We start from the raw sequence: 21559 nt of genomic DNA on the forward strand, positions 1-21559 counted from the left end.
AAGAGAGTGCCGAAGCTTTGAAGAGGTCTCAGGACGACAACGAGGCTCTCCGAATAGAGCTAGCAGAGGCAAAGAGACGGGAGAAAGCTACAGAAGCCCGCCTGCACGAGGCGGAGGACGAGACGGCCCAGCTGAGGGGGGAAGTGAGACAACTCCAGACAGAGGTGTCAATTGAGAAAAAACAGAAAGAGGACTTGCAGTTGTGTTTATCAGCACAAAAAGAAGAGTTGGAGGTTGAGTTTGCCGCGCAAAGGGAGAAACTCGAGACGGAATACCAGAAGCAGGTGGACAAGATGTATTTCTTCGGCTACCGTTGCTGCATGAAGAAGCATGGTATCAAACGGGACGTCCCTTCGATTTCCCCGGGCGAGGAGGAAAAGTTGCGCCGCAAGCCCTCCCAATGAGAGCTTTTCTTTTTGTAACTTTTAATGCTATTTCTCTCTGTATTAGTAGTCTGGAGACCCTTTTTGTATATAATTTCATAATTATTAATAAAACATACTCATTCACATTGTTCTTCTATTTTTCTTTCATTGGTAATATTGCTTTAGATTGGATACATTCCATGGTTGGAGCAATGGGGTTCCGTCTAGCTTTTGTAGATGATAGGCTCCACTTTCACTTGTCTTGGACACTATATAGGGGCCTTCCCAATTGGCTTGAAACTTTCCTGCTCCTGTCTCAGCAGTGTTTTCGAAAACCTTCCTAAGGACCAGCGTTCCACTTTTGAAGCTCCTGGGCCTTGCCTTGCGATTGTAGTGAGCGGTTGCCCTTTGTTGATAGTCGGCCATCCGGATGGATGCGGTCTCTCTTATTTCGTCTGCCCAATCCAAATTTATTCCTAATTCCGCATTTGCATCATTCTGCTGTCCTGCCTCAGTTCGGATAGTGGGTAGCCCTATTTCTGTAGGAATGACTGCGTCCATACCGTATGAGAGGGCGAAGGGAATGTTTCCTGTCGGATGTCCGGGTGTGGTTCGATAAGCCCACAGGACGCCGAGTAGCTCCTCCACCCACTTCCCTTTGGCTTGCTCGAGCCTCTTCTTTAAGGCAGTTATTAGGGTCTTGTTTGTGGCCTCTGCTTGCCCATTGCTTTGAGGATAACGCAGTGTGGAGTATGAATTCTGGATGTTTAGTTCCGAACAGAAATTCCGGAAAGTGATGCTATCAAACTGTGGACCGTTGTCAACTATAATGGTTTGGGGGATTCCAATGCGGCAGATGATGTTCTTTCATACGAACTTGGTGACATCTTTGTCTTTGATGCTAGCGTATGCTTCAACTTCCACCCATTTACTGAAGTAATCCGAGACGACGAGTAGGAATTTCTTCTGGGTAGGTACGGTTGGTAGGGGTCCTACTATGTCCATGCCCCACTGCGCGAAGGGCCAGGGGCCTGAAACTGGTTTCAATGTCTCCGACGGCACATGTGGTATGGGGGCATGCCTTTGACACTTGTCACATTTTTTGACATAGGCTGCCACATCTTTTTTCATCGTGGGCCAGTAATATCCTTGCGAATGGGCCCTGTGCGCCAGAGATCGACAGCCGAAATGGTTCCCACATACCCCCTCATGCAACTCAGCTAATACATATAGGGCCTCTGAGTGGTTTAGGCATCTGAGATAGGGACCTGTAAAGGACCGTTTGTACAAGTGCCCCCCGATCAGGGTGAAACGGGTAGCTTGTACCCGGGTCTTGTGCGTCTGCTTGGGTTCTTCAGGCAGAGTGTCTGTCCGGAGATACCTTATTATGTCTTCCGCCCACTCTTGGACGTCTGCTTGGTTTGCCTCAATGGTGTTGCAAGTGGAGGCTTCCACGACGGAAGGGTTGGTTTGCACATGTATAGACAATAATATGACTTCTTTGATGGGGAGGGAAGCAGCTATGCCTGCTAGGGCATCGGCACATCCATTTTCCGTCCGTTTAATTTTTTCGATCGTCCATTCGGTGAAGCGCTGTAAGGTGTTTCTAACTTTAGTCAGGTATCGCGCCATGCGCTCATCCTTACCTTCGTATTCTTTCTAGACGTGCCTTACCACAAGTTGGGAATCACTATAGACTCGGAGCCTGGAGACGGATAGAGCTAGGGCGAGGTCCAACCCGGATAGGATGGCCTCATACTCCGCTTCATTGTTAGAGGCGAGGAATCCCAGTCGGATAGCTTGCTCCAGATGTTCTCCTGTTGGGGATTGCAGCAGGAGCCCTACTCCGGATCCTGATGACCGGGAGGCTCCATCAACCCGCAAAGTCCACTACTTCTCTCCGCTTAGTTCCTTGCGCGGGGTAGATCTTCGGGAGTATTCTAGCACGAAGTCAACCATCACCTGGCCTTTCATGGACAACCTGGGTTGGAACTCGATTCCACATTCGCTCAACTCTATGGCCCATTTAAGCATTCTTCCGGTTAGGTTCGGCTTGTGTAGGATGTTGCGAAGGGACTGGTCAGTTAGCACGACCACCGGGTGGGCTTGAAAGTAAGGGCGGAGCTTCTGGGTGGCACTTCGAAGGGCCAAGGCCGTTAGCTCCATATTTGAATACCTTGTTTCTACATCGGCCAATGCTCTGCTGACGTAGTAAATAGGTTTCTGCTCCTTGCGCGAGGGGCAGCGGAATAGAACAGTGCTAATTGCCCATTTCAATACAGCCAGGTACATATACAATTTTTCTCCAAGGAGGGGGCTGCTTAGAATGGGCGGCTGCATGAGGCAATGTTTAATTTTTTCGAAAGCGCTCTGATAGTTGTCCGTCCATCCGCTCGCTCCAACTTTTCGTATTGCCAAGAAGAAGGGTCGCAGCTCATCAGTGAAACGGGCTATAAAGCGTCCTAGCGCAACGAGCTTGCCTGTGAGGCACTGTAATTCCTTTTTGCTCCTGGGGGGTGGTGTTTCCATGACTACCTTAACCTGATCCGGGCTAACCTCTATCCTCCTTTGGCTGACCATAAATCCCAGGAATTTGCCAGCACTTACGCCAAAGGCGCATTTAGAAGGATTCAACTTCATGTCATACTTCCTTAAGAGGTGGAAGACCTCTTGCAAGTGGATGGTATGTTCCTCTCGGGTTTTGCTTTTAACCACGATATCGTCCATATATACCTCCACTGTGCGGCCGACCAGAGGTTTGAAGATCTTCGTCATTAGTCTCTGATAAGTGGCGCCAACATTTTTGAGTCCGAACGACATGACTTTGTAGCAATAAAGACCGTGTGGGGTTATGAAGGTTGTCTTCTCTTTGTCAGCCAGGGACATGGGGATTTGGTGGTATCCGAAGAAGGTGTCTACGAAGGAGAGCATCCCTTGCCCAGCAGTGGAGTCCACAATTTGATCTATCCGTGGCAAAGGGAAACTGTCTTTTGGGCATGCATTATTGAGGTTGGTGTAATCGACGCACACCCGTCATTTGCCTTCCTTTTTGGGTACCACCACTACATTTGCCAACCAGTCCGGATACTCCACTTCTCTAATGAATCCGGCTTCCAACAACTTATCAATCTCCTCCCTGATAATCTTTTACCTGTCCGGGTGAAAACGTCTAACCCTTTGTCAGACAGGCCTTGCTGTTAGCAAGACGTTAAGCCTATGAGAGACGATGGAGGGGTGAATTCTTTTCATATCAGAATGCGCCCATGCGAACATGTCATGGCTTTGTCGGAGGGCGTTTTGGATGTTCCGGGTCTTTTCTGGCGTCAAGAGGGAACTGATATATGTAAGGTGAGTACCTTCTTCTGAAATTTGAGTCGTTTGCAACTGATCCGCTGCCGGGGGATCTTTGTCCGTCGGACTCAGTAATTGCTATTGGTCAAGTGCATGGGTGGACTCAGGGAAGGGTTTATCCTCTTGGCTGGTCCCTACTTCTCGTGCTATCTGGTAGCATTGGCGAGCGGCTAACTGGCTGCCGTATAGGTCGATTTGCCCACCCTCGGTAAGAAAGCTTACCATTTGATGATACGTGGAAGGGATGACTTTCATGTAGTGCAGCCATGTGCGCCCCAAGATGACATTGAAGGGTGATAAATCTTGTACCACCAAAAATTGTACATTGAGAGTGACTGGGCCAGCTTGGACCGGCAGTACAATATCTCCCAAGGAAGTAGTTGCCGCTCCGTTGAATCCGGACAAGATTCGCTCAAGGTTTTCGAGGCCTGTGAGATTGCGTCCCATATGGCAAATTACCGATGCTTGCACAAGATAGGCCGAGCTGCCCGGGTCAACTAGGATGCATCTCACGTCGAAGTCTCCCACCTCCAGGGACAGGATGAGGACGTCGCGGTGTCACTGCAATATCTGTGTGGGGTCTACTGGTGGGAAAATGATTGTCCCATCTATAGGGCGAGGGCCCCCCCAGTTATCCCAAGCCTTATGGAGTTGACGCGCTCACGCATCGATGCTGCCCACAACAATCTCTGTTTCTTTCGTTTGGAGTCGTATTCCTCGTCTAATGGGCCTCCGTTGATATAGTTTATAATGGCTTTGGGGGCGACTAGAACCCTGAGGGTTCCAGAGTTGTGATTTCGAGAAGCGTCTCTACCTTTGGCATCTGAGCGGAGGTATTGCTTCAAATGTCCCGCCTTTATGAGCCTTTCGACCAAATAATGGAGGCTCCTGCACGTCTCCGTTGTGTGACCATGCTCCTTATGGTAGGCACATTTTTTTCTATAATCCCTTTTGGATGGGTCCGTTCTGGGGGGTCAGGGCCACCTGAAGTCGGACATGTCTTGGATCATAGGGAGAAGCTTCTCATAGGACATGGAAAGAGGTGTGAGGGGCAGCAGTTCCGGGTGACTTTGCCCTTCCTACCTTCGATCGGACGGCCTTGGCCGGTCCGAAAGTTTGGCACTTCTTTCCGCACCATTTCTGGATGCCTGTCCGGCAACCAAGATTTGCTGGGTGGCTGCTCGCACGTCATCTTCGAGCATTGAGTATTTGCTCGCACGCTGGAACAAGTCGTCCATCGTCGTAGGAGGCTTCTTAACGAGTGATTCAAAGAATGGGGTGCCTGGACAGATGTTTCGCTTAAAGATTTGCAGGACAGCATCCATGCTGTAAGCCTCTACCTATAGCACGGCCTGACCAAACCGCTTCACGAATTCGCTCAAAGACTCGTTCTCCTGTATTTTTATGTTTTGCAGAGTGCTGATGTTCTGTTTATGCTGAGCGGAGCATAAATATTGTCCCACGAAAGCTTCCGACAGGTCCCTAAAATTATCAACAGAGTTGGGAGGTAGGCGATGAAACCATGAGAAGGCCTGCCCTTGTAGGCTGGCGGGAAATACTTTGCATAGCAATGCGTCGTTTCCAATATTGAGAGTCATGAGTTGTCGATAATGCATGATATGGTCAAAGGGGTCGCTGGACCCATCATACGTGGAGAATTTAGGCACGAGGAATCCCCTTGGGGGCTCGTAATGAACAATATGAGAGCAAAAAGACGTGGAGAGCATGTCGTCCAACCTTTTGCTGATGGAGCCAGTGGGTGGCTCGTTTGGGAGGTTTCTCCCAGCTTGTCGTACCGCTTGGTGAGGGGGAACGTTCTGCACCATAGGGGTGACCAGAGGGTCAGGGTGCGCTCCCCAGGTTGTGGCTATTGGCGGCCTTGGCCTCCCAGGCTCCTGTGGACCTAGCCTCGCGCGCATTGCGTCTGACAACTGGGTCTTTTGTCGCGTTGTCTCTTTGCTGAGAGATGAGTAGAGTATGAGCTTTCCTCCTGGGGAGCTTAGTGCATGGGCGTGTGTCGCTCTTGTGGCCTAACGTTGCATGTTTCAGGGATGGCTCCTGTGGTCCTAGGGTATATTGACTCTAGGTCAGGCCTTGAGTTTGCTATCTGGCGTCTTGAAAGCTGACGACGAGGAGGCCCCGTCGATGAAGCCTGGATGCGCAACACAACGTTTTCTTCTCTCAATCTCGTTGTCTCCTGGAGGAGAGTCTGCATTTGTCGCTCACTTTCCAACTGTCTTCTCTCGATGGCTTGGCGCCATTTGGAATAATCTTCCTCTCTCCTAACAGACGAGCGGCTTCTGGAAGGTGTGGACATCTTTGCCGGCGACCGAATCAGCGAACTTCCCACAGACGACGCCAATGTTGAGGCCTTGCGTCCCAATGATCCACGTAGCTGCCAAGTGGACGCACGCTTTCAACCAAGATAGAGTTCTGGTTCAGTTGTCCCTGCAAAAGATGTCCGGACACACCCTCCGATGGTTTTGTTAGCCATGGCTCAGGAGATTAAGCTGTTGGGCTTTTTCAGGGATAGCAAGCTTACCTTCCTCCTTGTGTGAAGGCCCTTTTATATAGTGTCAGAAGCTCTGCCTCCCTCTTTAATGGTGGGAAGACTTTTTGGCTCGTCATGATGTCTCTAGGTGGTGGCAGGGCCATCATCACCCTACGGGCGGCTGTCAGAGATCGTGGGAGGCGACTTGCCATCATTCTTGTCCTTTCGCTCTACAGGCGGCGGGACGTGGGCTGTGGCAGACTATCGGAATGACGTAGCAAGGCTTGCTCACTTCAGTCAATGATCCGGACAACATATCCGGATAGGATATGCTATCGTCCGGGTGTGATGTTCGCGAGTGTCGTGTGCTTCTCCTTGAGGGAGTCCGGATAGGGGAGCGCGCCACGTGTCCCTCTTGGGGGAGTCCGGATGGAGTTGCTCCGGACAGCGTGGCGCGCCATGTGTCATCAGGGGGAAGGGTTCCTACAAACATGAGATTGCAATAGACAGCCTCTATACATGATTAAAATCATTTGGGCATCACATTTTGGATGTGATTAGTCTGGGTTTTAACATCTCAATTAGGAATTATTCCTATTGTTCTTATTACTTAGAATGTGTTACATTAACTGAATTGGTTAACTCTCTTATGACTTTAAATTGATATTTGCAAGTATGAATAAATCAAAAATTTTGACAGAATCTTAGTAGCCAGAAACTTCAACTTTGGATGAGCAATTACCCCCCATTTTTGCTGTCTACTAGGAGAATATTTATTATTATTTTAATTTTTAACCTCATTTAGACAATTTACACTTAAATGAATGGATTGATTGTTATAACTTTTTTTTTCTTTTTTGTAAATGTTAGATAAGATAAATTGAATTATAATTCTTTATAACCAATAAAAATGGTATAAAAAATAGAATTTTAGGATATATAAGATCTTAAACCATTAAAAATAGGTGGAAGCCATTGGTAACTTTCTCAATTGTTTTTATTTATTGTTTTATTATAATTTTGGAGGTATGCATCAAAAAGTTGTGTTTGATGTCCAGTTTGACCCCCTAGGGAATAATAGTTTTCTTTTTTCCATATATGGACTTAGAGGGTGTTTAGCAAATTAACTTAATAACTTAATAATTTAATTTAAATTATTAAATAAATTAAATATATTTGGTTATGTTATGTATTTAAATATGGATATTTAATAAATAAATTTATTGTTTAAAATTAATGAAAATAAATATGAGTTAAATATCTCAATTTGATGATTTAAAATAAACTTTTAAATTAATTTTATCAAACAACCTTAATGCTTAAAGTAACAATTAAATAATAAGTTTTAAATAAATAACTTAAAAACAATTTAACTTAAATTCAAATTAAGTAATAAAATAATAACTATTAAGTTTTAACATATACCCACTTATTGAAACTAACTGTTGGTCAATGCAACGACTTTGATGACGACTTTGATGTATAAATGATTTTCATGTTATAAAAATACACACACATATATATATTGATTTTTTCGTTACATGTTAATGAATTTAATATAGAAACAATTTGGATCGTTTTAATTCTTGAAATTTTTAGGGTAGTGACAGTGGAGTAGTAATAGCATGAGGCCTATGGCCTTTGTTTGAAAGATCAACTTGGTCATCCAAGGCCCTTACTAAAGGTTCTTTCATATGATCATTTGCAGTAATGATAAGCCTATGGTCCAAATTTATTATTTCGTATTACCTATTATGCTCTAACTATCATATTTAATCAATTGTATTTAATAATTTAAAACCAAATTCTTAATTGTTTGTTTGACTTTTGGTCTCAATATCATATTATGATGGATCAGGTTAAGCTACCAAGAAATTACTGAGAAAACACTGCAGCAAGACTATAACAGTTCCCTATTCATACGCTTCATCAATTTCTAAATCAAAATTGCCTATACTCTAAATAAATTTGTCCAAATACTTCTCAATGATATGATTGGCATTGTATATACTTCTCTAATTATATAATTTGCATTTTATATAAATATTTGCAAAAAATAATGATACTTTTATATGATAACATGATTCCTAACTTGAAGTGCAGCAGCACATAATTTGGTGGAGCTTGGTGCTATTTTCTCTTTCGTTGAGGGCATGATTAAAATGCTATAATAGAGAATGAAAATGAAAAATTTAGGCTATATTTCATAAGTGTTTTTGAAAATCATTTTTGTTCTCAAGACAATAGAAAAAAAGAAAGAAAAAACACGTTTGATGATAACAAGACGATATAAAACAATTTTCTATTTTTAAAACAAAAAATTGTGTTTTCAAATAATATTTTTTAATTATTTTCATTCGTTTTTTGATAGTTGTTTTAAAAAATGATTACAATAAAACATTATATATAAAATTTATTTTTAAAACATATTAATAATGTAAAAATCATATTAAAAACATTTCAAATTCTCAAATACACATTTAGAGTGCATTTAAAAGTGATTCTAGTAAACATTTCTAATATTTTTAGCACTCGAATGATGAAAATTTTCAAGTATTAAGAATATTAAAAGTGCTTCCTAACATCACTATCAAATGGACTATTACTCTGTAAAACATTTTTAAAATGATTTTTAAAGCTGGTATTAAAAATAGTTGCTAAACAAAACTTTATTTTTTTTTCTTAATTAATGTGTTTGAATAGATTAGAAATGATAATAAGAATAAAATATTTATTTTCATGGAAACCAAAATGGATTTAGTTAGGATTTTGACATCTTCTTCCATATTTCCATGGCACATTTTAAGGGCATGGATTTTGAGGCATGCCCATGCCCAAAATCTTTTGACCTACTAGCTCAACCCATATTTTTTAGTGAACATAAACTAGAACCCGTCTAAATTATATCCTTTCAAAAACACATATAATAAAATATTACCTAAAATTTGTTTCAAAAACCAAGTCCACCTGTAAAATCATCTTCTTCTTATGACTGTTCATTTTAAATACCACCTTAGGATAGTTTCAAGACCAACTTTTAGATACCTAAAATTAGATGTCTTACATTTATTGAGGGGCAGTAGCTTCACACCTTACACACAAGAGAATTTTTCACTCAACTTTACACACAATACAAATACAATATTTTTTTTTTTTGGCTTTTTAAATGACTATTTATGCAACCCATCCATCCTATGCACACAAAGCATCCAGTGATCCAACAATTGCGAGGAGTTTCAGCTGAGTCAAGTATTCTTCAAAGACTTGTCCTACAAACACAACATAGCAAATCAGGTGGATCATTTGCTTATCATCTAAGTTGAAGAACAAATATGCTACAATGAAATCTGAGAAAAAACTGCTTTTCATTCTGAAACCTAAACAACAGTGAAGTAAATTTGAATATTTAGATTAAATTCAAGGAACCATTCATGAACGTTATCAATCATAAAAATTTCCAATAACCGAAAAAGATAGGTGTAGACTATGAATTATTACGAGGGTATATATATTTATATTGTAGTAATTTATTTGAATAATTACAATCATATTAGAATATTTTTCCAAACTATTTTAAAATAAAAAATAATAATTAATAATAAATGCAACAAAATAATAAAGTGACAAATAACATGTAGAAAATTATTATATATATGATATCAAATTATATACATCATGAAAATTAGTAATGTCATCATTTATGATAGTATATCTCATACCATAACAAATATATTATATGAAATTTTAGTCATATTTATTTTCACAATCTTTTACATTCTGCTTTTCTATTTTTTTTTAATTTCTTTAAATAATCTCATTTTTTTTAGAAAAGAAAAATAAGAAATAAAAAACTTTTTCGAAAAGTAAAAATAAAAAATAAAACTAGACAACATTTTCTAAACCAAATGCAACTGAAAATTTTCATAATAATTCTATAAAGTAAGTAGTTTTTTCATAGTTTAAGTTACTCCGGGTAAAATAATTTTGAAAATAAGCATGTATGTGACTAATAGTTTTGATTAGGTAAGCATGCATGGAACAATAGTTTTGATTAGGTTTCATTGAAAGAAGACTTTGACTATGGGAACAAATAGAAAAATTAGTAAATGGAAAAAGATTGAGCTAATATTAATGATGCATCAAGTACCTGTTGGACCAAACGTTCTTCCTTAACCAACTTTACAAACATGAATTTTAGGATCTGAGAATACAAAATACGATGACCACCAGAAAAAGTAGGTTATTTTGTTTTTTTTGTTTTTTTTTTCTGTAAAAAAAGGAAAATATAATGTTTTATAAATACTTTCTTTTTAACCTATAAGTCTATAACTAAATTTGTTAAGATGAGTAACATATGAGGAAGGAAAAAATAAAAAATAAAACCAGAGGAAAGAAAAAAAAAGAAAATATACCCTACCAATTCCAATATAAAACAAATTCTTAGCAGAAAAAAAATAATAAACAATGAAAACATGCTAGACATTTGAAAATTTGTCCACAGTACCTGAGAGAGCGTGGGAGAAGCAGGTAAAGGGGTGGGAGAGGGAAGGAGTGCAGCTTCTCTCCACCATTCTGTGATTTCTTCAAATAGGCTCTAGTTGTGGAAGTAGGGAGTGAAAGTGAGTTGAATGGTCTCATCCTCCCACTGCAACCCTTGCCACCACTCTGATTCCCCGTTAATTGTCTTTAAACTGTTTCTTGCACTGTTTGAATCTAATGGCAGCTTCCTTAGGTTTGGGCATTTCCTCATGATGAGGGTTTCCAAGGAAGGAAATGGCAAAGCTCGTCTGCTGATGCTCCTTAGATTTGGTACAAAAGACAAGTACAAAATTTTGAGTCTTGAGAATATGCCAAGATTTTCGGGGACCCCACTTGCATCACCTATCACTTCTTCCATGGATTCACATCTTTGTACAATAAGACGTTCAAGACTTGGGATGTAAATAAGCCATGTCAAGTCCAACAACTTTGGAAGTTGACGAACATTTACTGAGAGGAGGTTGTAGAAAATTGAGTTTGGGATATAACCTGCTACAAATTCCCGTCTACCCCTCTCATTTTCTAGATTGACTTTTATGTCTTGTAGCTCCCCACATCTATATATGTTAAGGCTACGCAGATGTTTGATTCTTGGCAATTGGAGTCTGCTAATACCTTCCAAGTTCCAAAGGTCTAAATCTCTCATAGCATTCAGTAATTTTTGGGAGTTCAATAACTTTTGGAAAGACAGAGCATCTACAATGGGCAAAGAGACCCAATTTATGTGCTCCAACCCTTCTAACTCCTCTAATAATGCTTTATTATCCTTACGTAAATAAATAGCCTTATCATCTTTCCTTGAATAATTGGCTTCCTCCTCCGAAAAGGAATATGGAATTCGGAAGCTAAAAAGTCTCAACATTGAGAGATGTGATATTACTTCCTTAAAAATTATTTGAAGACTACTTTCTAATAGCAGATATCTTAGTCTTTTCAAAGTTGCAAGCTCCGCAGACAATTCTCTTAGATCCGTATTTGACAAATTGAGATATTGCAGTGAAACTAATTTACCAATTCCTGTAGGTAATTTAGTTATTCTAGCATTTGACAAATCCAGAACTTTTATAACCGGCATGAAATGGAAGAATCCACTTGGCAATGTTTCCAGGTGACCAACAATTAAAGTCAAGAGATTGGGAAAAGATAGTGGTATAGTGAGTTCTTCCAAACTACTTGTCGACGACAGGTGTAGCCGATGTGCCTCTTTCCACTTTGAAACTTGGTGAACTTCCATAGTATCAACTTCTTCTGCCAAGATTATGTTCTTATTGCCCCTATATTCCGAATCTAACCATAAAGCCATATCACGAATGACATCATGCATTTTAACCCCACCAAATTGACCCTTCTCGAATAGACATACTGTCTTTAGATGCTCAATGATGTGGTGCCCTTGGTTTAATGCGTCATCTATGCTAACAAATTCATCCAGAAACCCTTCTCCAATCCAAAGGAATATAAGATCCTGATCAGAAATTACATGGTCCTCTGGGAATATAGCAAGATATAAAAAACAAGTCTTGATGGTGTCATTTGGCAAGTTATCGTAACTGAATTTGAGGACCGGAAATACATGATCTCCCATACCTGAAAACTTTGATAAATAAGTCTGCAACATTAGTATGGCTCGCTCCCATTCTTGTGGTGTGCTCTTGCCGATCATAGCTCTCCCAATAGTGATGAGTGCAAGTGGTAAACCTTTGCACTCTTTAGCAGCAGTTTCAGCCAGCTGGGGTATATCTGGATGTGAATTTAGAGTGGTCTCTCCAACCTTCTCCTTGAACAAATTGATGGCCTCCTCTTCTGTCAAACACTCAACCTTAATGCTTTTTTGAGCTTCCATATCGCGACAAACATCCAGAGAACGGGTTGTTAATATTACTTTGGACTTGTTTTGGGAATTAGGAGAAGGAACCCCCACTTTTTGGAGATGAAGCCGCTCCCATACATCATCTAGCAGCATCACAAACCTTTGTGCCTTCAAGACATTGAAAATTGCTACTGCCTTTTCATCCTCGGTTCTGTTTCTCCATCTGTCTTCAGGAATGTCTAACTTGTTGCGAATGACTTCTTGTACTTTTTCCACACGTGCTGGCCTGGATACTACAACCCAAATGGCGATTTCAAAGATCTTGCTCGCTCTGATGAACTCATTATTGACTTTGGTCATGAGGGTAGTTTTCCCGGCACCCCCCATACCGTACAACCCAATAATTCCCAGCTCCTCATCTTGGATGCATCTGCAAACCTCTGTAAACATCAGATCTAAGCCCACAGTCTTCTCCATCGGCCTCTCATCCACCGGAGCTTGAGGTAACCTATCAGCCACAACGCCAAAGCGTCCCTGGTTCCTTAATTCAGTCACAGCACCCAGCTTTTTACTCGCTTTCTTCCCAAGCTTGTAGCTGGACCGGCAGTTTCTGGGGCAACAAGTTCCAGGGCATTTCTTCTGGATTTCCTGATCGCCTTTCTCCAGGATCTCGTTGACTTCTAGTTCCATGGCTAGGACGCTATCGAGCCAGCCGCCCACTTCATTTGTGCGCCTCATTTGCCGTTGCTCTTCAAGTTCAACTCTTCCCTTCACATCCTGGTATGCGTTCTTCAGCTCCTGCATTGCGTTTCTTAACGAGTCCATATTTTCCTGCAGATCCCTGATGTAGACTGCATGCTTGGCTGTGCAGTCCCATACGCGAGTGACAACATCCAAGATTGGGCTCACACAATCCATTCCTTGCCTTGAGAGATGAAAGAAACAAGAGGTGAGATTCAAGAAAAGAAGAGAAAGTCGGAGAGCAGAGAAGACTTGTGGTTGTCGAAAACAGTTCAATCTCTCCGATTAAGGAATTCCAATATGGGTGATCGCATTATTGCTAGTTACACTGTTGGAAGACACCCCTGACCCCACCTCCGACATAACTTCAATAATTTTATTCAAAGGCTGCTTTTCCACGCATTATCATTTTCTTTTCAGAGTGTCGACTTTACTTTCTGAAAAGACAAGGAAGTTTCATATCAAGATTCCATAGTGTTTCCTGTTATGAGTCCCTGGTCACATTCTGGGTGTGATTAATTAGTCAGAGTTTTAGCTCTTCACTTGTGGTTGTCAAAAACAGATCAATCTCCCTGATGAAGGAATTCCAATTCGCCGTGTGGACTTTACTTTCCAAAACGAAAAAAAAGTTTGATGCCAAGATTCCAGAGTGCTTCTTATTTTGAGTCCCTGATCACATTATGGATCTGATTATTCTGGGCTTTAGCATTTCAATATATCAGACTGCTCCTCATCCCTTTGAAGTGATTGATCGATCAAGGGAGGCTATTGGTTATTAATGGAGCTGAATATGCAATCCTTTGGAAGGCGTTGTGCTGTGCAATGACATCTGATAATGGTGATTAGTGGCCCACAATCTTGATTAATGGTGGCGAAAGAGATAAGGCCACTACCATTCTCCTGTCCCACATTACTTCAATAATGCAAAGTACTGAGTACTCCACTACTCACCAGTTTCATTAAGCTTCTATTCCAAATCTATTATTTCCCCTTACCTACTCTGCTTCAACTATCATATTTAATCAAGTATTTAACAATTTAAAATCAAATTATTAATTATTTGTTTTATTTATGGTCTCCATATCATATTATGATGGATGAAGAAATATGATAGAAAACTGAAATTACCAAGAGATTTCTACAATGAAATGTGAACATATTAAGTGAACTTTGAATTGATCTTTAGAAATAGGTACCCATGAACAAAAACTAATCCAACTTTATTGGAGTAAATGTCCAAGGTAAAAGAATGTAAACAAAGTTGAAAATGGATTCACCATTACCATCTTCAATCAAGAATGAAAATTAATATTTTCATAATGATTCTTTAAAGCTAGCAATTTTTCATATTTATATGAAATAATTCTGAAAATAAACATGCATGGGACCCATATAGTTGTAATTATTTTTCATTGGGAAAAAAAAATAAGGAGACATAAATATTAAGTCTTTTTGTTTAAGATGTTTTCTATTTTTATTTTAAAAAAAAATAGAAAGTAAGTTGGAGAATATTTTTAAGGATCCATCTATCGTATTAAAGTGTATTTTTTTCTGTAGGTATCGAAAGACATCATCAATTAGGTGGTGACACATATACATCTTCAAATATTTTTTTTAATATTCTAATCACATTTATTTGTACTTTTATACCTTGGTTTTATCTGTTTATACTCTCATTTGATGACCTTGATCTTACCATACACATTCAATAGTCGAACTTTAGATACTTCCCAACATTTATTGTTGGGAAGAGCTTCAAATTCCTTTTGCGTTTGGATTGCTTTATTTTATATTTTTTTTCATTAATATGTTTACTTTGATACCTTCGTTGACATAACAATTGGTCCCTCAGCCCAGGTTAAAATTTGTGAAAAGGTCACAAGGAACACAAAAACACAAAACGATAATAGAAGAAATTTTAGTTGAATGTATAGTCAATTGTACTCTTGTAAAGAAGTGATAGAAAGATTCAATTATGTTTTTCATCTTCTCCATGGCATTTATGAAAGATTCAAGGATATTTTATAGATTAAAGATATAATATGCTTGTTTGGGTTTTATTCTAATCCACTTATATTTATTTAATAAAATTAAAAAGTAAATAATATTTCTACGATCTATGTATGAAGTCAATTTTAAAAAAAAAAATCATATCATGATTGATATTAACAAGATCAATAATCTATATCTAAAATCATCCAATTTTCTAAATTATATATTGTGAAACAAAGGTTTGGTTAATCTCGGTTTTGACGATAACAAAATAAGGTTTAGAATTAATGATTATATTTCAAGTATGATTAGGCAAGAAGATTTCCAAAATGACAATCATAAAGACAAATCAAGCCAAAGAGAAATCATGAAGAAGAAGACGACCTCAAAGACCCAAGCTTCATAAGATCTTTTTGTAAGGTTGTTGGTGCACTAGAATTTTCATGCATTACATTCTTTATTTATGCACCAAAATCATCCAAGAGTTATTTTGTTTTAAATTGGATGTTTCATGTTTTCAATTAAAACCTTATGTCAAATGTTTTTCAAACTTGTTTAAAATGTTTTAAGTTGAAAAAGTTGGTTGTTGAGCAAAAAATGGCTCAACCAATTGAACCGGATGAGGAATCGGTTGACTCCTCAACTCAACCAGTCGAGGGGTGCAAAAAATCTTCTCTTTCTTCCAGAATAGTTGTTTAACCGGTCAAGGTATGAACATTAACCGGTTGAGATCCAACGGTCACCTGCCAACCATTAAATGCTAACAACTAGTCAACTAGTCGACCCCCAGCTTGATCGGTCAAACCCTTAACGACTTTGACTTTTTTCCTCTATAAAAAGGCTTCAAATCTTCATTGTTTATGAGCTTAACCTTCCCAAACCTTTCTTGAATATATTTGAGCCTTGGAAGAGTGTTTTTGAGTGCACCATTGTTCTAAAACTTACATATCTTTTGTGCATCATTCAATCTTTGAGCCTAAAGTTTTATACTAGGAGTTTGTGAAATTATTTGTATATCTTTGAGAGGAAGAATCTAAGTGTAAGGTATCACTTAAGAATTCTCAAGTAAGGAGTATCACTTGAGGGGTTGTCCAAGAGTGGGGTACCTCTTGAGAAGCGTAAAGGATGCTTGGAGTCAAAAGTCCAAGAGGATGGATTGAAACCATAGTCCAATTGTATTGCTTGAAGTCTTGGTTTGCAAGTCTTGAATTAGTGGAACCTCAAGCTTGGGATTGAAGTTAAAGGAGAGTGGATGTACGCCGAGTTGCGCCAAACCACTATAAAATTTGCATTCTTTCTTCCCTATTCTTTTACTTTATATTCAATTGTCTTTATATTGTTTTATTATATACTTGCATATGATTGTCTCTTATATTCACATAGTTTAAATTTGGAAAAAAAAAAACCATCACCCTTTTCACCCCCCCTCCTTTTATGGTGATTTCCATAGGTTGGATTAGCCTAATTTTTCCAACATGTATCATCATATAACCTTAATTTCTATTAAAAGGATAATAAATCAGTATGAGTGAAATAAAATTCTAACATTCCATCATTGATAAATACAACTAAAAATAGTTAAAAGAAGTAAAAAATTATATATAAATAATTAAAAAACATAAAATGTTTCATCATTTTCTCTTTAATAATATCATATTGAACAAATGATAAAATACAAATGTATCAATATTTTGTATTTTATGAAGTAAAAAGTTATTAATATGTTATTATTAAAAAAGATCAATTATATATTAAAGAGTGAAATATAATTTTTTTATTTTTTTATTTTTTCTTTATTAACTTTATATTTTACAATTTTTATTCACATTTTATTAAATTTATAGCTTTATGATTTTGTTGTTTGGTGATGACATAAATATGTGTATATATAAGCATAATCAAAGTCAACATGGCATAAATGGTTATGGTCTTAATCCTCTGCTTGTTTGAATTTTTTTTTTTTTAAAAAGGAAAAAAGAAAAAATCAAATCAACCCGTGGGCCCATGCATTTTAAATGATAATTGAAAATGTTGACAACACTTTGTTAAAGGGCAAGAGTACTGAGGCATGCTCATTTCTTAAGGTGTTACAATATAAACTAGAAATTCTCTAAATATATCATGAGATGGCAGGACATAAGCTCTAACCCCTTTAATGTATGTGCTTTTAAAAACTCGATTGGTGAAGTATTACCTAAAATTTATTTCAAATCCCAAGTTGAGAAATTGTCATTCTTAATACAAGCACTCCAATCAATTAAAGCGAATAAAAATTACAGTAGCTTCATGGTTATGGCACCTTACACACAATCCAAATATACAAGAGCTGTTTTCACTCATCTTTACACACAATATAAGCACAAAGGATTTTTTATTTTTTATTTTTTTCTCTTTGGATGTTTATTTCTGCAATCCACCCTGTGCACACTTAGCATCCGGAAATTCAAACATTTGCAAGAAGTTTCAGTTGAGTCCGACCATTCTTCAAAATCTTATCCTACAAAAACAAAAACACAAATAAGTTGGATCATGGCCTATAATCTAAATAAAAAAAAATTAAGTGAATCTAAATATTTAACTTATATGCGAACAACAATTCATGAACGTTATGAATCATAACAGATTCTAATAAGTAGCTGCAAAGGATATGTGTAAACTAGAGTTATTTACAATTTATATAATGAAAATGTAAACAAATTAATTCAAAATTTGAAGTAATATTTAGAAATGTGTACCCATAAACAAACAACTAATCCAAATTCTTTAGAGTTGTATGCCCAAGTTAAGATAATGTAGACAAAGTGTAAAATAAGTTCATTTTTAGCATTTTCATAATAATTCTCCAAAGTAGGTATTTTCATAGTCTAAATTCCTCAAGAGTAAAATAATTTTGAAAATAAATATGCATGTAAGCGATGGTTTTAATTAAGTTTCATTGTAAAAATAAAAAATCAAAAGACAAAAATATTAAGTCCTTGTCTCTAGAACAAATAATAAATAAAAAGATTGAGATAATATTAATGATGCATCAAGTATGTTATTGGATCCAAAAGTTATGCCTTAATCTGTTTTACAAACATGTATTTTAGGATATGGAAAGAGAAAATAGGATCAACATTAAGAAAAGTTATTTTATTTGGAGTTTTATTAATAGTTTCTTTTTAAACTATAACTAAATTCATTGGGGTGAGTAATGCGTGAGGTAACAAAAAAAAAAATTAAAACAAAAGTGGAAATAAAAATAAATTTTATCCACTTATAACAAAAAAAAAAAACGTGAACATGAATACACATGAGACATTTGAAACTTTGTCTCAAAAAAGAAGGCAGTACCTGAGAAAGCATGGGAGAAGAAGGTCATCTTCTCATTTTTTCCCAACCACGAGGTCTCTTTGAAGTAGGGAGTGAAAGTGAGTTGAATGCTTTCATCCTCCCACTGCAAACGTCGCCACCACTCCAGTGTCCCTTCAATTGTCTTTAAACTGTTTCTTGCACTGTTTGAATCCAATGGCAGCTTCCTTAAGTTTGAGCATTTTGTCACGAAGAGGGTTTTCAAGGAAGGGAATGACAAAGCTCGTCTGCTGATGCTCCTTAGATTTGGTACAAGATACAAGTACAAACCTTTGAGTCTTGAGAATATGCCAAGATTTTTAGGGACCCCACTCGCATCACCTATCACTTCTTTCATGGATTCACATTCATGTACAGAAAGATGTTCAAGACTTGGGATGTAAATAATCCATGTCAAGTCCAACAACTTTGGAAGTTTATCAACACATACAATTTGGAGATTGTAGAAAATTGAGTTTGGGATATAATTTGCTACAAATCCTCGTCTACCCCTCTCATTTTCTAGATTGACTTTTATGTCTTGTAGCTCCCCACATCTATATATTGTAAGGCTACGTAGATGTTTGATTCTTGGCAATTGAAGTATGCTCATACCTTCCAAGTTCCAAAGGTGTAAACACCTCATAACATTTTGTAATTTTTGAGAGTTCAATAACTTTTGGAAAGACAGAGCACCTACAATGGGCAAAGAGACCCAATTTATGTTGTCCAACCCTTCTAACTCCTCTAATAATGCTTTATTATCCTCATGTAAATAAATAGCCTTATCATCCTTCCTTGAATATTTGGCTTCCTCCTCGTCTGTGGGTGACGAAATATCATTTCTTTTTGACAAGATATATTCAAATCTTATGCTAAAAACTCTCAACATTGAGAGATGTGATATTACTTCCTTAAAAATTATTTCAAGACAACTATGTAATATAAGATATCTTAGTCTTTTCAAAGTCACAAGCTCCGCAGACAATTCTCTTAGATCTGTATTTGACAAATTGAGATATTGCAATGAAACTAATTTACCAATTCCAGTAGGTAATTTAGTTATTCTAGCATTTGACAAATCCAGAACTTTTATAACCGGCATGAAATGGAAGAATCCACTCGGAAATGTTTCCAGGCCTCCATTCCTAACAATTAAAGTCAAGAGATTGGGAAAAGATGGTGGTATAGTGAGTTCTTCCAAACTACTTGTCGACAGGTATAGCCGATGTGCCTCTTTCCACTTTGAAACTTGGTAAACTTCCATAGTATCAACTTCTTCTACCAAGATTATGTTCTTATTGCCCCTATATTCTGAAGCTAACCATAAAGCCATATCACGAATGACATCATGCATTTTAACACTATCAAATTCACCATTCTCGAATAGACATACTGTCTTTAGATGCTCAATGATGTGGTGCCCTTGGTTTAATGCTTCATCTATGCTAACAAATTCATCCAGAAACCCTTCTCCAATCCAAAGGAATATAAGATCCTGATAAGAAAATACATGGTCCTCTGGGAATATAGCAAGATATAAAAAACAAGTCTTGATGGTGTCATTTGGCAAGTTATCGTAACTGAATTTGAGGACCGGAAATACATGATCTCCCATACCTGAAAACTTTGATGGATAAGTCTGCAACATTAGTATGGCTCGCTCCCATTCTTGTGGTGTGCTCTTGCCGACCATAGCTCTCCCAATAGTGATGAGTGCAAGTGGTAAACCTTCGCACTCTTTAGCAGCAGTTTCAGCCAGCTGGGGTATATCTGGATGTGAATTTAGAGTGGTCTCTCCAACCTTCTCCTTGAACAAATTGATGGCCTCCTCTTCTGTCAAACACTCAACCTTAATGCTTTTTTGAGCTTCCATATCGCGACAAACATCCAGAGAACGGGTTGTTAATATTACTTTGGACTTGTTTTGGGAATTAGGAGAAGGAACCCCCACTTTTTGGAGATGAAGCCGCTCCCATACATCATCTAGCAGCATCACAAACCTTTTTGCCTTCAAGACATTGAAAATTTCTACTGCTTTTTCATCCTCAGTTCTGTTTCTCCATCTCTTATCCGGGATGTCTAACTTGTTGCGAATGACTTCTTGTACTTTTTCCACACTTGCTGGCCTGGATACTACAACCCAAATGGCCACTTCAAAGTCATTGCATGATTTGAAGTACTCATTATTGACTTTGGTCATGAGGGTAGTTTTCCCGGCACCCCCCATACCATACACTCCAATAATTCCCAGTTGTTCATCTTGGATGCATCTGCAAACCTCTGCATACATCCGATCCAATCCCACAGTCTTCTCAATTGGCCGCTCATCCACCGCAGCTCTAGGCAGCCTATCAGCCACATCGCTGAAACACCCTTTGCTCCTCAGTTCAGTGACGGCACCAAGCTTTTTACTTGCTATCTTCCCGATCTTGTAGCTTGACCGGCAGTTCTTGGGACAGCAGGTTCCGAGGCATTTCTGCTGGATTTCCTGATCACCTTTCTGCAGTATCTTCCTCACTTCGTTTTCCAAGACTTGTACTCTGTGGAGCCACCCATCCACTTCATGTGTCCGTCTCATCTCGCGGTCTTCCTCAGCACGATCCACCTTATTCTTCACATCTTCAGCCACGGTCTTCAGCTCCTCCATGGTGTTTCTCAAAGATTCAAGGGTTTCTTGCAGATCAGTGAGATAAGCTGCACGTTTGGCAGTGCAATCCCATAAACTAGAGGCAGCATAAAGGATTGGGCTCACAAAATCCATGGCTTGTAGGAGATCACAGAAACAAAACTCAGAAAGAAGAAAAGAGGAGAAATCGGTGATGAGTTGCTGAGAGGTGAGATTAATGAATGGTTGAAGTTTGTTCACAAAGCAAAAAATCTAGTGTGGGCCACTTCATTTAAGAGTTCAGCCTTATCGTGGACTCCAGCACCCATGAC

The 21559-nt window shown here is 38.5% G+C and overlaps 2 protein-coding genes across 2 annotated transcripts; both read right to left on the reverse strand.

Annotated features, from left to right (window-relative positions):
* Positions 1–9218: 9218 nt before the first annotated feature.
* Positions 9219–13574, reverse strand: LOC117921452 (probable disease resistance protein At5g63020). The gene is made up of 2 exons (XM_034839312.1): positions 10712–13574; positions 9219–9476 (listed from the first exon to the last, which is right to left on the reverse strand). The coding sequence occupies exon 1, from the start codon at positions 13472–13474 to the stop codon at positions 10802–10804; it is 2673 nt and encodes an 890-aa protein (XP_034695203.1). The 5' UTR covers positions 13475–13574; the 3' UTR covers positions 9219–9476; positions 10712–10801.
* Positions 13575–17468: 3894 nt separating this feature from the next.
* Positions 17469–21460, reverse strand: LOC117922778 (probable disease resistance protein At5g63020). The gene is made up of 2 exons (XM_034840993.1): positions 18623–21460; positions 17469–17786 (listed from the first exon to the last, which is right to left on the reverse strand). The coding sequence occupies exons 1-2, from the start codon at positions 21381–21383 to the stop codon at positions 17782–17784; spliced, it is 2766 nt and encodes a 921-aa protein (XP_034696884.1). The 5' UTR covers positions 21384–21460; the 3' UTR covers positions 17469–17781.
* Positions 21461–21559: the final 99 nt, after the last annotated feature.

This window comes from Vitis riparia, chromosome 9 (genome assembly GCF_004353265.1).
Source record: "Vitis riparia cultivar Riparia Gloire de Montpellier isolate 1030 chromosome 9, EGFV_Vit.rip_1.0, whole genome shotgun sequence".
NCBI classification, from domain to species: Eukaryota; Viridiplantae; Streptophyta; class Magnoliopsida; order Vitales; family Vitaceae; genus Vitis; species Vitis riparia.

Bases quoted from the DNA above. Each gene is read 5' to 3' on its own strand.
- LOC117922778 (XM_034840993.1), bottom strand. From the start codon at position 21,383: ATGGATTTTGTGAGCCCAATCCTTTATGCTGCCTCTAGTTTATGGGAT.
- LOC117921452 (XM_034839312.1), bottom strand. From the start codon at position 13,474: ATGGATTGTGTGAGCCCAATCTTGGATGTTGTCACTCGCGTATGGGAC.